Source organism: Podarcis pityusensis, assembly GCF_964106645.2.
Source record: "Podarcis pityusensis genome assembly, chromosome: 2".
Lineage (NCBI taxonomy): Eukaryota > Metazoa > Chordata > Lepidosauria > Squamata > Lacertidae > Podarcis > Podarcis pityusensis.
The window spans coordinates 122,895,381-122,908,889 of record NC_138029.1 but is presented as its reverse complement, the minus strand read 5'-3'; the positions used below and the strand labels follow the sequence as shown (position 1 = coordinate 122,908,889).

Here is a 13,509-nt window from a genome sequence, read left to right as displayed (position 1 = left end):
AGCTTTGTCATGTTCTGGTCTGTAAGGCGCTGTGGGTTAAATGACAGAGGCTAGGACTTGCCGATCAGAAGGTCGGCGGTTCGAATCCCTGCAACGGGGTGAGCTCCTGTTGCTTAGTCCCTGCTCCTGCCAACCTAGCAATTCGAAAGCACGTCAAAGTGCAAGTAGATAAATAGGTATCGCTCCGACGGGAAGGTAAATGGCGTTTCCGTGCGCTGCTCTGGTTCGCTAGAAGCAGCTTTGTCATGTTCGCCGGCTCCCTTGGCCAATAAACCGAGATGAGTGCTGCAACCCCAGAGTCGACCACGACTGGACCTAATGGTCAGGGCTCCCTTTACCCTTTACCTTTATGCATTCTTAGGTATATGCTTTAATACCATATGCCAAATGGTGACGGGGCTCAGTCGCACTACATGTGCCCACGTATCCAAAACCAGTAGCAATTGGATCGTGGCAAGTTGCAAAATGCACCTAGTCTTTAGAACGTTACAAATGCTGCGCTTGCCCCTAGACAAATGAAGCACTATACCTGGGACTCAGGTACAATAGGTTTTTTTTTAAAGCCTGTTAAATGTGTTATAACACTGTGACACCAGATGGCGCTGTGGAGTTCCATCTTTCGCCAACATGATTTCCCATTATGAACATTTTACAACACGTTTTCCTGAAACTTTCTTGATGTAGAATAGAATCATAGAATCATAGAATCATAGAATCATAGAGTTGGAAGAGACCACAAGGGCCATCGAGTCCAACCCCCTGCCAAGCAGGAAACACCATCAGAGCACTCCTGACATATGGTTGTCAAGCCTCTGCTTAAAGACCTCCAAAGAAGGAGACTCCACCACACTCCTTGGCAGCAAATTCCACTGTCTGGATGCAGCGTAGATCTCAGGATTGCTGTGCTGGAGAAATTTAAAAGGGGTTCCTTGAATGAAGGTCTCCCACCCAGAAAATAAAAAGAAAAGAGTGCAGGCTCCAAGTGAAAAGACAGGCCTTTATTGAAGTACAAATGCACAAAGGGATAGCCTCAAAAATGAGGATGTGAAGAAACACATGGAAAGCTATGTTCAATATACACTTCTAGATTACATATGTGATTTCATTTGACCATCAAAGGGTTGCAGCAATCTGAGTAGTCACCAACCCACTGTTACAGCAACCCACTGTCACCATCCTGAACCAATCAAATATGACATAGCTCTTCAGCCCTCATCATAATATGTCTTTGTTTGTTGAGACACTGATTTTCCTATTCATTAAACGTCTCCCAATATTTTCTTTCATCTACCTAAATAACAATTCAAGATGAATCACAATCATCATGCCTAGCAATGGGCCTTTTCAATGTGGCTGGGCAATGACTCAAAAGAAAATGGAATCATCGAAATGATAGCTTTATAAAATTATTATTTTCATCATTTGTACAGCTCTCAGGGGAAAAGCTCCATTAAACTCCATGGGATCTACATCTGAGTAACATACAAGGTGGGAATAGCAGTAACTTCTTTCAAGGTACCCCCATCCTGCAATGTGTGTTTGTAATGCATTAAAAAGAAAAGTCTGTGTGGCCCATGCTCATCAAGAAATAAAACTTGAGCCTCAAAAGAGTCTCTTGAGCTCTCTTACTGTATGCAAAGTTGTTTTATTATTAAAACTTTCCAGCAGTTTTCCATGTACAGACACTCTGGGAACCCACCTGTAATTTCCTGGATCCGTTTGTTAAAAATGGTGTTATAAGTGAGAAAATTAACCCCCACCTTAATCCCTGGTACTTTCTAAAATTTACTGTTATGGGTGGTGGGGGAGAACACTGGACCTTATGCCAGATAGTATATGCCCCATTCTCAAGAAACGGTGTTCTCACATTTCTTTCCAGTGTGAATTATCTGGTGCTTTCTATAACTCGCACTGTAAGTAAAACATTTCCCACACACAGTGCATTTATATGGCTTCTTCTCCGTGTGGGCTCTCTGGTGGACAACCAAGGTAGACTTGTCAGGATAACATTTCCCACACTCAGGGCACTTATGATTTCTCTCCTCTGTATGGATTATCCGATGTTTCATGAGGTGTGAGTCGCGTTGAAAACATTTTCCACACTCGGTGCATTTATAGGGTTTCTCCCCAGTGTGGGATCTCTGGTGGATCACCAATGTAGAGTTGGCAACAAAACACTTCCCACAGTCCATGCACTCGTAAGGTTTCTCTCCAGTGTGGAATTTCTGGTGTTGCCTGAGGGAAGATTGGTTGGCAAACCATTTCCCACACGCTGTGCATTTATAGGGTTTCTCTCCAGTGTGGATTTTATTGTGTAACAAAGCGGCCGAGTGGAAAGCATAACTTTTCCCACATTCCATGCATTTGTATGGTTTCTCTCTTGTGTGGACTCTCTGGTGGTTCATCAAATCACCTTTTTCAGCAAAGCCCTTCCCACAGTCCATACATTTGTAAGGTTTTTCTCCCATGTGGACTCTCCGGTGGTGAGACACGAGGTTAGTGTTTTGAGAAAAACATTTGCCACACACTATGCACTCGTAAGGTTTCTCCCCAGTGTGGACTTTCTGGTGGCGCCTGAGAGGATATTGTTCGGCAAACCGTTTTCCACACACGGTGCACTCATAAGGTTTCTCTCCAGTGTGGGATCTTTGATGCCGCACAAGGTGAACTTTACGAGAAAAACATTTGCCACACTCTATGCACTCGTAAGGTTTCTCTCCAGTGTGGTCTTTCTGGTGGCGCCTGAAAGCAGATGGTTCAGCAAACCATTTCCCACACTCGATGCACTCGTAAGGTTTCTCTCCAGTGTGGGATCTCTGATGGATCACAAGGAGAGCTTTTAGAGAAAAAGATTTGCCACACTCCCCACATCCGTAAGGTTTCTCCCCAGTGTGGGATCTCTGGTGGATCACAAGGTGAGCTTTTTGAGAAAAACATTTGCCACACTCCCCACACCCATAAGGTTTCTCTCCATTGTGGGATCTCTGGTGGATCACAAGGTTATATTTTTGGGAAAAGTATTTGCCACACTCCCTGCATTCATAAGGTTTCTCCTCCGTGTGGACTCTCTGGTGGATCATAAGGTTTTCTGAGCAGGTAAACGTCTTCTGGCACTCAGGGCATTCGTATTCCTTCTCTCCCTTGTGGATTCTCTTGTGTCTCACTAGTTGACACCGTAGAGCAAACTGTTTCTCACATTGCAGGCATTTGTGCGGCTTGTGTCCATGATGGTCTCTCTGGTGTTTGACAAGATCAAGTTTCCCAGTAAAACACTTCCCAGAACTACAAATGTTCTTCTCCCCAATGCCATTTCCTGGGACAAATGGTAAACAGGAAAATGAGAACATGAACTTTGGAAACAATGAATATTTGTGTCGTTGATCTATGGAACTCAACGCTGCACAAAGATAAGAAAGGGTGTGTGTATGCAAGGGGCTGGAATCACCTGACTTGCCCAACCCCCAGTTCTCTGAAGCTTTAAGAGGGGGCCTTTAAGAGCTACGGCCAAAAGAACTGAGAAGTATAATACATCTTATTTTAAGGAGGGGCGGAGCTCCCATGCACTAATGTATTGGCCTTTTTCCAGCCAGAATTCAGTTGCAGCACCTTTCAGGTGGGTGCCATTGCCATTCTAAGAGAACAAGGGAGGTGTTCATGGTGAGCTTTAGAAAAACTGCACTTACCCGACCTTTCGGCCAGTTTCTTGCCGACTTAAAATCTGCTATGTATGTTAAATGAACTGTTAATCATTAGATATTTAGCATTACACAGATACTGTATTTTTCAGTGCATAAGACGCCCCCGTGTATAAGAGAACCCCTATTTTTAGGGACCACAAATAAAGGAAGTGGGGGGGGGGGAGAGAGATTGCCCAGAGTTGTTAAGCTATTTTGGGGGAGGGGGATTCCCGACAATCGCTCATCCGCCTGACCGCCACTGCCAATCACACGCCTCTCCGAAGCCACCAATCCCAAGCACGCTCGCAGCCAGCAGCCACTAATCGCCCACCAAATTGTCGCACCAGCCAATCGCCAGCAGGCCTTGCTGCAGCCACCAATCACATGCCTAATTGCTGCTGACAATCTCCTGCTTGCAACTGCCACCAATCATGTGTCCCCCCCCCCTTCAATATCTGTGTATAAGAAAACCCCCTTAAAAAGCACAGTCTTTTTCACAGAAAAATATGGTAACTAAATTTTAATTGTATCACGACTACGTCAGTGCAGTACTTTAAAAAAAAATGTATGCTGCCTTAAGGACAAAATGAATTTGAGGAAAATACGATATATATCTTTGACTAGATCCAGGTGCTCTTGGACGAAACTGGTTTTCCTGCTTTTGTCACCCTGTATGATGACCTGTGTCAGGGAAGAACAGGCACAGTGTGTCCTTGTTAATTCACTCCATTATGATGATCCTTGTGGTTGCCCCCATGGTAGACAGATATGGGAAGCAACGACTCATTCCATCCATTCTACTGAAAGACCCAAAATGTGTTATTGCTGTGGGCTGTTTTTATACCAGCTCGTGTAAGAACTGAGTATGCTTTTTCCTTTTCCCTGTTGTGCCATTTTTATTATATATATATATATATATATATGTATATATTACCTAGGCAGCTCATGTTCTCGTCGTTTTCCTCCATGACGCTCCCATGCAAGGCTCAGTTTAGCAGCAGCAATCCCTCCTCATCTCTGAAAAAGCCAATCAACATCTTGCAAGGTCATTGGACGCTACGAAAGAAGGAAACAGAGACAACTTGCTGAATCCCCATATTCCCCCGAATAAACAGCTCAAAGCCAGAATTCAGGAAGAAGGTGGAGTTTGGAGTACATTATCTTCAGATTTAAGGCCTGGAGGGGGGTGCAGATTACCAGTGTGGGGTAGAATCGTGTCAGGGTAGTTGTAAGAGTGCTGTTAACGGGAAAATCCGAGGGCTCCCTTGGACAAAAACAAAGACACCAACCAGGATAACTTGGAGCAAAACAGCAGCCTGTAGGCTTGGCCTTTATTGATCTGTTGCAACAGGGTGCTCCCCTCACTTGCAGGAGAGAGGAAGGACCCAGAAAAATGGTGTGCAAGGCCTTATAAAGACTTTTAAAATTGCCACCCTGTAGATCAAGACCACCCCCAGAAACATCATACATATATCACAGAAAGGAGGGGTTGAGGGAGGGGTGGTGGTGGTAACCTGAGTGTCCTGTCACCTGGCTGGTTCCCCCTTTCCCCCTCCCCATGAGTACTTTCCAGGTGACAGAGGGGAGTTTGCAGTTTCCTGCCCCCAGAGGGAAGAGCTGATCATTGTCCTTTGTTCCAGTCCGTGCTGAATCCACTCCAGTATGCAAGTTCTTTGTGATGTTGATGGTCTTCTGTCTAGGACCATCAGGGTTGGCATAGCAACTGGGCAGGGCTCCTGTGGATGTGCTGGGATGGTGAAGGGATTATGGCTGCCCGTATCAAACCTTCCCCATTTTGTAGTCCTTCCTTCATGGAGTAAAATAAAAGTGGAACAGTGCAACCCCACCCATCTGGCTGGATTTCCCCAGCCACTCTGGATACCTTACAATATATAAACAATGTTATAAACAATATAACAAAAACAGCAAACATTACAAACCTCCCGATACAGGGCTGCCTTCAGATGTCTTCTAAAAGCTACGCACAGCCAATCAGAAGCCGCGCTTTGCTTTCCGAATGTTTTGGAAGTCAAATGGACTTCCGGAATGGATTCCGTTCGACTTCCAAGGTACAACCGTAGTTGCATTGAGTTATTTCAATTGCTTTTGTTTGATTTGCTCATTGCAAACAGCTGAAAGTCTGCAAACCTTGATAATAAACCTGATTTGCAATGGGGATTGAATAATTTCGATTGCAAGTGTATATAAAATTATTTGGAGAGGCCCAAAGGATCTTTCTTAAAAATATGGGCAACGCACAGTTCTGCAAAATCACACAATCAATAAAGAGAAAAGTGGGGCCCTTTGCACCCTGCAAAATATTTTTCTGTATAGAATTATTACTGTAATTCATGTCATTGTCATACTGATTTATATATTTTTAAAAGAAAAAAAATCTCAGAGCGGTTTGCAACGCATTAAGTTCAGAATAAAACATTACTGGGTAAAGTAATACTGTATATAAAATACACATTCAAAGCAACGTATATTATCTTAAAATTTTTCAAAAGAACACATTACAAAGGAGGTCAAATACAGACTGCACATTTGACGCAGCAAACTTAAACAAAACCATTACCTTAAACATTTCAAAAAGTTTGCTAGGTCAGAAAATGCAAAACGCCTTGCAGCTCGCCACCTTAGCAAGAGGCGAATCTCCCTCAGTCGAGCCCCACCTCCCTACCCCACACCTTGATAATTTGTAAAGACCCTATCCTTACTCTCGGTCGCCTTCCAAGAGCACAAAGCGGGACTGCAAGACCCCTTCCCCTTCTTTGCGGCTGCAAAATCATGCAAGAGAGAAGCTAAAGCAAGAACTCAGATCACTCGAGAAGAGGCTCCCCGTCTTCATGATCCAAGGTCAACGCACCCCCCCCCCCCCCAGAAATAAAGGGGTCCCTTCTGATCCCACCCTTACCAGCTTTTGCAAAGCGGACACCAGAGGCTTTCGCGCGCCGACCACGCTGCAAATCTTGCAAATCCTTCCTGCCCATCCAACAGAGGCAGCCGACCACCCGCGTTGCAGTTGCAAGGGAGCCTGGGAGATAAAGAGCTGCTGGGAATTGTAGTCTCTTGTTGCCTTATGAAAAAAAAGACAAAGAGGTTTCTGGGAAGTGTAGCCTGTTCCCTTCTTGCCAGATCTGCTGCGTCGTCTGCGCGCAAAAACCTCCCGAAGCGCACTCTGCAAAAGCTAGTAAGTGGCGAGATCAGAAGGGGCGGCCACGTAAGGGTTAAGGAGAGCGAGAGAGCCCGGTTGCCTAGAGCGGCCTGGGAAAGGCCCCTCTCTCCGTCCTTCCGCCTCGCCTCCTCTTTCCGCTTGTCTTCGGAGGCCTCTGGGGCGGTGAGTCCTTTGGGCGAAGGGAGGCTGTGGGGTGCAGAGTAAGCAGTTGGGGGGCTGAGAGATGAATGGGAGGATCCCCTGGGTGGGTGGGGGGAAGGGAAGCCATGGTTCCCAAGGCCTCTGAGGTCCCAGCACACCCCACCCACCCATGACCGCGGGGGAGGGAGTAGGGGGTTGTTTGGGGGGCTCGGAAGCGGGTGCCCCTTGAGAAGGAGGGCTCCAAGTGGGGAAAGAGGGTGGGCCTCCATCTGTGGCAGACGCTTTCCTTGCGACCCCTGCATTGCGCGGGGATGGTCTAGATGACCCTAGGGGTCCCTTCCAGTTCCACAGTTCTCTGGTTCTGGGGGGTGGAGCATAGGAGCCAAATCCATGGGGCCGTGAGGGCTTTGGCCACCACAATAAAACACTTTTTTTTTAATTTTTATTGGTTTTCCACAGTTTTTATAAACACAAACAATACAAAATACAAACAAACAAACAAACACACAAACAAACATGTATAATTTCATATCCCTTTTTCATAAATCTTACTTCGCCGACTTCCCCATACCTCCCCTTTCTACATCCCAATTTCCAAAATTATTTCAGCAAATCCTAAAACTTGGTTTTATCAAATTTTCCCCTTATTCTTTTCTTTTACTTAATCTTTTACAGCTGTAAACCCCTTTTTTCCCTAAAATCTCGACATTTTAGCACTCATTAATTTTACAATGTTTCTTAAGATAAGCTTTGAATTTCTTCCAATCTTCTTCCGCCGTCTCTTTCCCCTGGTCACGGATTCTGCCGGTCATTTCAGCCAGTCCCATATAGTCTATCACCTTCATCTGCCATTCTTCCAGAGTGGGTAGATCTTGAGTCTTCCAATGCTTTGCGATGAGTACTCTTGCTGCTGTGGTGGCGTACATAAAAAAAGTTCTATCTTTCTTTGACACCAATTGGCCGACAATGCCCAAGAGAAAGGCCTCTGGTTTCTTAGGGAAGGTACATTTAAGTACCTTTTTCATTTCATTATATATCATTTCCCAGAAAGCCTTAACCACAATAAAACACTTGAGGGGGCTTGTGTCACGTGATCAGATATGTGGGGCGGGGCTTGAGAGAAGGGGCTCCATCTTGGACGAGGAAATCTCCGGAGGGGCTGCCTTGGCTTCTCCCTCCTACCCAGGAGTCTCCTTAAAGTCACATCCATAAACGGGGCAAAGGGGGGGGGGTCCCAATTCCCTTTCTCCCCGTTCCTACGTGGAAACTGCATCTCCCTCTAGGACTGGGACTCCCAAGGTCGGAATGCTTCATGACACCAAATTAGACCATTGGTCCACCTGAGTCAGTGTTGCTGACTCTTGACTGGTATCAATGTTTCTTTGGGGTTTCACAGGCAGGGAGTTCCTCTCAGCCCTAACTGCCTGGGGATTGATCCTGGGAGTTTTAGGCATGCAAAGAAGCTTCCCACCTAAATCTGGTTGGTCACCCTGAGGTCAGGAGGCTGGACTAGGTGGGCCATTTGGCCTGATCCAGGAGGACTTTGGTGATGTTCTTCAGAGTTGCATCCCCTTCCCCTAAACGGGTAGGGGGAGAAGGAGGGACGGAGACTGCAGTGCCAGAGTTCCAAGATGGCAGAGAGAAAAGGTAGTCCGGAAAGGAGTGTTTTTTAATGGTGGAGTAAAGAAGATCCTCTTCCAGGCATGACTCTCCTGGGGTTCAGGAGGAAGTCACCCTTCTTTTCCTGTAGGAGGAGTTGCTGGGGTGCCACTTAGGGAAAGAAATCTCTGCAGGGGTTTGGGGCTGCCTTGGCTTTTCTCCCCCACTCCCAGAACATCACAACTTGTTTAAACTTTGGGCTCTGCGTGATGGTTTAAAAGAGGCTGCATCTGCAATCCAGAAATCATCATCACTATCCAAGGCTGGGAGAGGTGTGCTGATTTCCAAGGGACTGTGGGTGCTGAAGGAGAAATGGATGGGTGGAGGCTGGAAGGGAAAGCAGCCCCTCAAAGAAGCAGAAAAGTCAGGAAAGCCCTGGCTGGAAGAAGGGAGTGGAGCAGTCTTCTCCAAAGTCTCTCACCTGGTGCATGTTTTGGGTGTCCGAAGAGGAGGAATATGCAGAGCAGCCCTGTGCAGATTTACTCACAAGCAAGCCATGACAGGGAGAGCACAGATTGAATTGGTATCACCAAAGAAACTTTAAAAATGGGGCTCTTGTTGGGACAGTTCCCCATTTGGAGAGTCTGTGTGGTGCAGTGGTTATGAGCAGTAGTCTCGTAATCTGGTGAACCGGGTTCGCTTCCCCGCTCCTCCACATGCAGCTGCTGGGTGACCTTGGGCCAGTCACACTTCTCTGAAGTCTCTCAGCCCCACTCACCTCACAGAGTGTTTGTTGTGGGGGAGGAAGGGAAAGGAGATGGTTAGCCACTTTGAGACTCCTTGGATATCAAGTCCAAACTCTTCCTCCTCCTCTTTTTCTCCTTCTCCTTCTCCCCCTTCTTCTCCTTCTCCAGAGGCCGCAGAATGTTTTGGGCAGGAGAATCCCTGCAGGGCCTCTGAGGCTCCCTTTGCTTCTTCCTCCCTCCCAGGAACCTGCATCTTCTGAGCTCCTCAGGAAGGACCAAAGCACCTGAACCTGCCAACCTAGCAAGGATGGAAGGAGGAAGATGGACAGATGACCTTGTCAGACTGCCTCCTGCATCTCTCCCCATAACCTCTGGGCATTTTCTCCCAGGGCCCTCAGAGACATCTGGTGAGTTCCAGGGGAATGGCGATGGGGACATAGATGGTGAAGAGGAAAACCTTTCAGCAGGCTTTTGAATTTTAGGTGCTATTTCCACTGCAGGGGATTGCACAAGAGGGCCCACAGGGTCTCTTCCAAGTTCTCATAGAATTGCTCATATACTACCCTTCATCTAAGCATCACTGCACAGCTTACAATATAAAAACAGAAAACCTGGCTTGCCAGTAGTACATGTCTCAGGGCCTTAGTACACCACAAGCTTAACATGGTCAAGGGTCAGGAAACCAAGCCTTATGAGGAATGGCTGAGGAAGCTGGGTATGCTTAGTCTGGATAAAAGGAGACTGAGAAGAGATACGCCATCTTCAGATATCTGTCTTCACATATCTAAAGTGCTGTCATGTGAAGATGGAACACGCTTGTTGTCTTCATCTCTGGAGAGTAGGACCTGAAGCAATGGATTCAGATTACAAGAAATGTGAATCCAATTAAACGTCGGAAAGAATTTTCTGATGGTAAAAGTTGTTTGGCAGTAGACAACCTCTGAAGGTGGTGGACTCTCCTTCCTTGGAGCCTGTTAAGCAGAGGTTGGATGCAGAGTCGAGATTGCTGCACTGCAGAAGATATTGGACAAGATGACCCTTGTGGTCTCTTCCAAGGGTACATAGAATTGTTCACTTACCACCCTTCATCTAAGCATCACAGAAAATAGAAAAATGCAAAACATTGTAACAGCCGAAACAGAACCCCTCCCCCAATTTAAAGAGACAATTTAATTAGGCAAAGGCCTGGGAAAAGAGGAAAGTTTTTATTTGCTGCCTAAAAAGGAACACCTGGCATTATAATAATTTGACATTATTATAGCTGCATTCCTAAACAAAATGGAAAAGGAAAAGGGAGAACGTAAGATATATTGAAATAAGAGGTGCTATTTTCACTAGATGTGTGCAGGCCTGTCTCTACCTGGTGGTGCAACTGGCGCGGCTCACCAGGGCACCATGGTCTCAAGGGCACCAGCCTGAGTGTCCGGGGAGGAGAGTTGGAGTCCAGCCGGGAGAGTCCACAGTGCTTGGACGGGCTCTTCTGCTGTGGGCTTTGCCGAGCGAGGAAGAATGAGATAGAACGGGGAAGGAGGCGCTCGTGGAAAGAAGTTTTCATTTGCTTCCCATATTGTAACACCTGGCATTACTATATTTTGGCATTATGTTAGGTGTATTCTTAAAAAATTGGAACATGAAAAGGGAGAACATAAGAGAAATAAGAGGTGCTATTTTTGCCAGATGTGTGTTATGTTACTTTTTGGAAGCCTAACAGGATTTTCTTTCCTTCCCAAGCAGCTGATGGAAACAATAGTCAGAATTCCAAGAATTCACCTGGAATTTCATTGAAGAAACCATTTAAATGTATGGAGTGTGGAAAAACATTTGCTAATTCTGGAAGCCATAGAACACATCAACGGATTCACACAGGAGAAAAACCATTTAAATGTTTGGAGTGCGGAAAGTGCTTCATTAAGCATGCATCCCTTAGTTCGCATCAAAGAATTCACACAGGGGAGAAGCCATTCAAATGTATGGAGTGCGGAAAATGTTTCAGGTGGAAGCATTACCTTACTACACACCAGCGAACTCACACAGGGGAGAAGCTATTTGAATGTATGGAGTGTGGAAAGTGTTTCAGGTGGAAGCAATACCTTACTACACACCAGCGAACTCACACAGGGGAGAAACCATATGAATGTATGGAGTGTGGAAAGACTTTCACTGATAGTGGAACCCATGCAAAACACAAACGAACTCACACAGGGGAGAAGCTATTTGAATGTATGGAGTGTGGAAGGAGTTTCAGGTGGAAGCAACGCCTTACTTTACACCAGCGAACTCACACAGGGGAGAAACCATATGAATGCATGGAGTGTGGAAAATGTTTCAGGTGGAAGCAAGACCTTACTACACACCAGCGAATTCACACAGGGGAGAAGCCATTTAAATGCATGGAGTGTGGGAAGACTTTCACAGATAGTGGGTCTTATGCCAAACATCTACGAATTCACACAGGGGAGAAGCCATTTAAGTGTATGGAGTGTGGAAAGACTTCTTCAGATAGTGTATCCCATACACAACATCTACGAATTCACACAGGAGAAAAACCATTTAAATGTAACGAGTGTGGAAGGTGCTTCAATCAAGGCGGAAACCTTAAAAAACACCTACAAATTCACACAAGGGATACACCATTTAAATGTGTGGAGTGCGGGAAGACTTCCGCAGATAAAGGATCCCACATAAAACATCTACGAATTCACACAGGAGAAAAACCATTTACATGTATGGAGTGCGGAAACTGCTTCAGTCACAGTGGAAACCTTAAAAACCATCTACGAGTTCACACAGGGGAGAAATCATTTAAATGTATGGAGTGTGGGAAGATCTTCAGTCAAAGAGGAAGACTTAGAAAACATCAACAAACTCACACAGGATGAAAAAGCATTTAAACGTGTGCAGTGTGGAAAATGGTTCAGCTAGTAATCACACCTCTGCCATTGCTTTTTCCGCTGCCACCACCCCGTATCTTACGGGGACACACGGAGTCCAGTCAGTTGTTAACATAAACAAATATTCAAGTTTATTTTTAAATGCAGAAACAAGCTTATGGTTTCAGTTATTTTTTTCTCTTGTCAGTTTCTTATTCTTAGTTCCTAACAACTCCAAACTGATTATTCCAACTATCTATCTGACTCCACCTAACAATTCCTCTCACTCTCTCACAATACAACTCTACCAACCCACACCTAAACCTCCCTCTTCCTTCTTCAACTCCCAAACCTCAACCCAACTGAACTCAACTCTCAACTCCCAAACCTCAACTGACTTTCAAAACCCTCCCACTCTTTTACTCCCCCCCTTGCATTCTCACTGGCCAATCACATCATACCCATTTTAACCCTTTCCTTATGACCTACCTAGGAGGCAAACGCCACAGGGGGGTGTCCATTAGAGCAGTGTTCCCCAACCTTGGGCCTCCAGCTGTTTTTGGACTACAACTCCCATCATCCCTCGCTAGCAAGACCAGTGGTCAAGGATGATGGGAATTGTAGTCCAAAAACAGCTGGAGGCCCAAGGTTGGGGAACACTGCATTAGAGCACCTATCCTCAAGCAAGGCTGTATTTTAACCGAGCCCCCAAATCTGGCGCTTCTGTGCAGGATCGGGATCCTCTCGACACTTGTTCTGGTTTTTCCTTGGTAGGAATGCCAATCGGGATTCAGGCCTCGTCATGGGACAGAAACTGCCTTGGTCGCGCTGGTCGATGATCTCCAGTGTGCTAGGGACAAAGGTGAGAGCTGTTTCCTAGTTCTGCTGGATCTCTCGAGGACCTTTTATACCTCAGACTCCCATAACCTTTATTTGGCTTTTTTCCAGAAGAGGAAAAATTCTTCGCATGCATCCCAACCCCAAAGAAATGAAACCATTGAAAATTCAGTTTCTCACAGTTTATTATTAAGGAGCGATTTCTTTCCTTATTTATGTGGAAAAACAAGAAATGCATTACAATGCTAGTTTTAAGGAACAACATTCACGTCACAGATCTTTTTTCTTTTTCCTTTCTCTTCCTGTGATGAGGCTGCATTTTAATGTTTCAATATTTTAATGTTGTATTTTAATTCTTGTTTTTAAGTTGTATTCATTCAACTTGTTTTTATTATTGCTTGTTAGCCGCCCTGAGCCCAGCCTTGGCTGGGGAGGGTGGGGTATAAATATTATTATTATTA

General features: G+C 45.6%; 2 protein-coding genes across 5 annotated transcripts; one reads left to right on the top strand and one right to left on the bottom strand.

Annotated features, from left to right (window-relative positions):
- Positions 1 to 977: 977 nt before the first annotated feature.
- On the bottom strand, positions 978 to 6,853 carry LOC308469754 (uncharacterized protein). 4 transcript variants are annotated; one of them, XM_080992660.1, is made up of 3 exons: positions 6,595 to 6,853; positions 4,612 to 4,733; positions 978 to 3,313 (listed from the first exon to the last, which is right to left on the bottom strand). In XM_080992660.1, the coding sequence occupies exons 2-3, from the start codon at positions 4,643 to 4,645 to the stop codon at positions 1,848 to 1,850; spliced, it is 1,500 nt and encodes a 499-aa protein (XP_080848786.1). In that variant the 5' UTR covers positions 4,646 to 4,733; positions 6,595 to 6,853; the 3' UTR covers positions 978 to 1,847. The 4 variants fall into 4 exon arrangements, with proteins under 4 accessions (XP_080848786.1, XP_080848787.1, XP_080848785.1 ...); XM_080992661.1 differs by having other exon boundaries at positions 4,612 to 4,694; XM_080992659.1 differs by lacking the exon at positions 6,595 to 6,853 and adding an exon at positions 6,256 to 6,316.
- Positions 6,854 to 6,932: 79 nt separating this feature from the next.
- Positions 6,933 to 13,509, top strand: LOC308470047 (uncharacterized protein). The gene is made up of 3 exons (XM_080993280.1): positions 6,933 to 7,017; positions 9,585 to 9,748; positions 11,073 to 13,509. The coding sequence occupies exons 2-3, from the start codon at positions 9,649 to 9,651 to the stop codon at positions 12,218 to 12,220; spliced, it is 1,248 nt and encodes a 415-aa protein (XP_080849406.1). The 5' UTR covers positions 6,933 to 7,017; positions 9,585 to 9,648; the 3' UTR covers positions 12,221 to 13,509.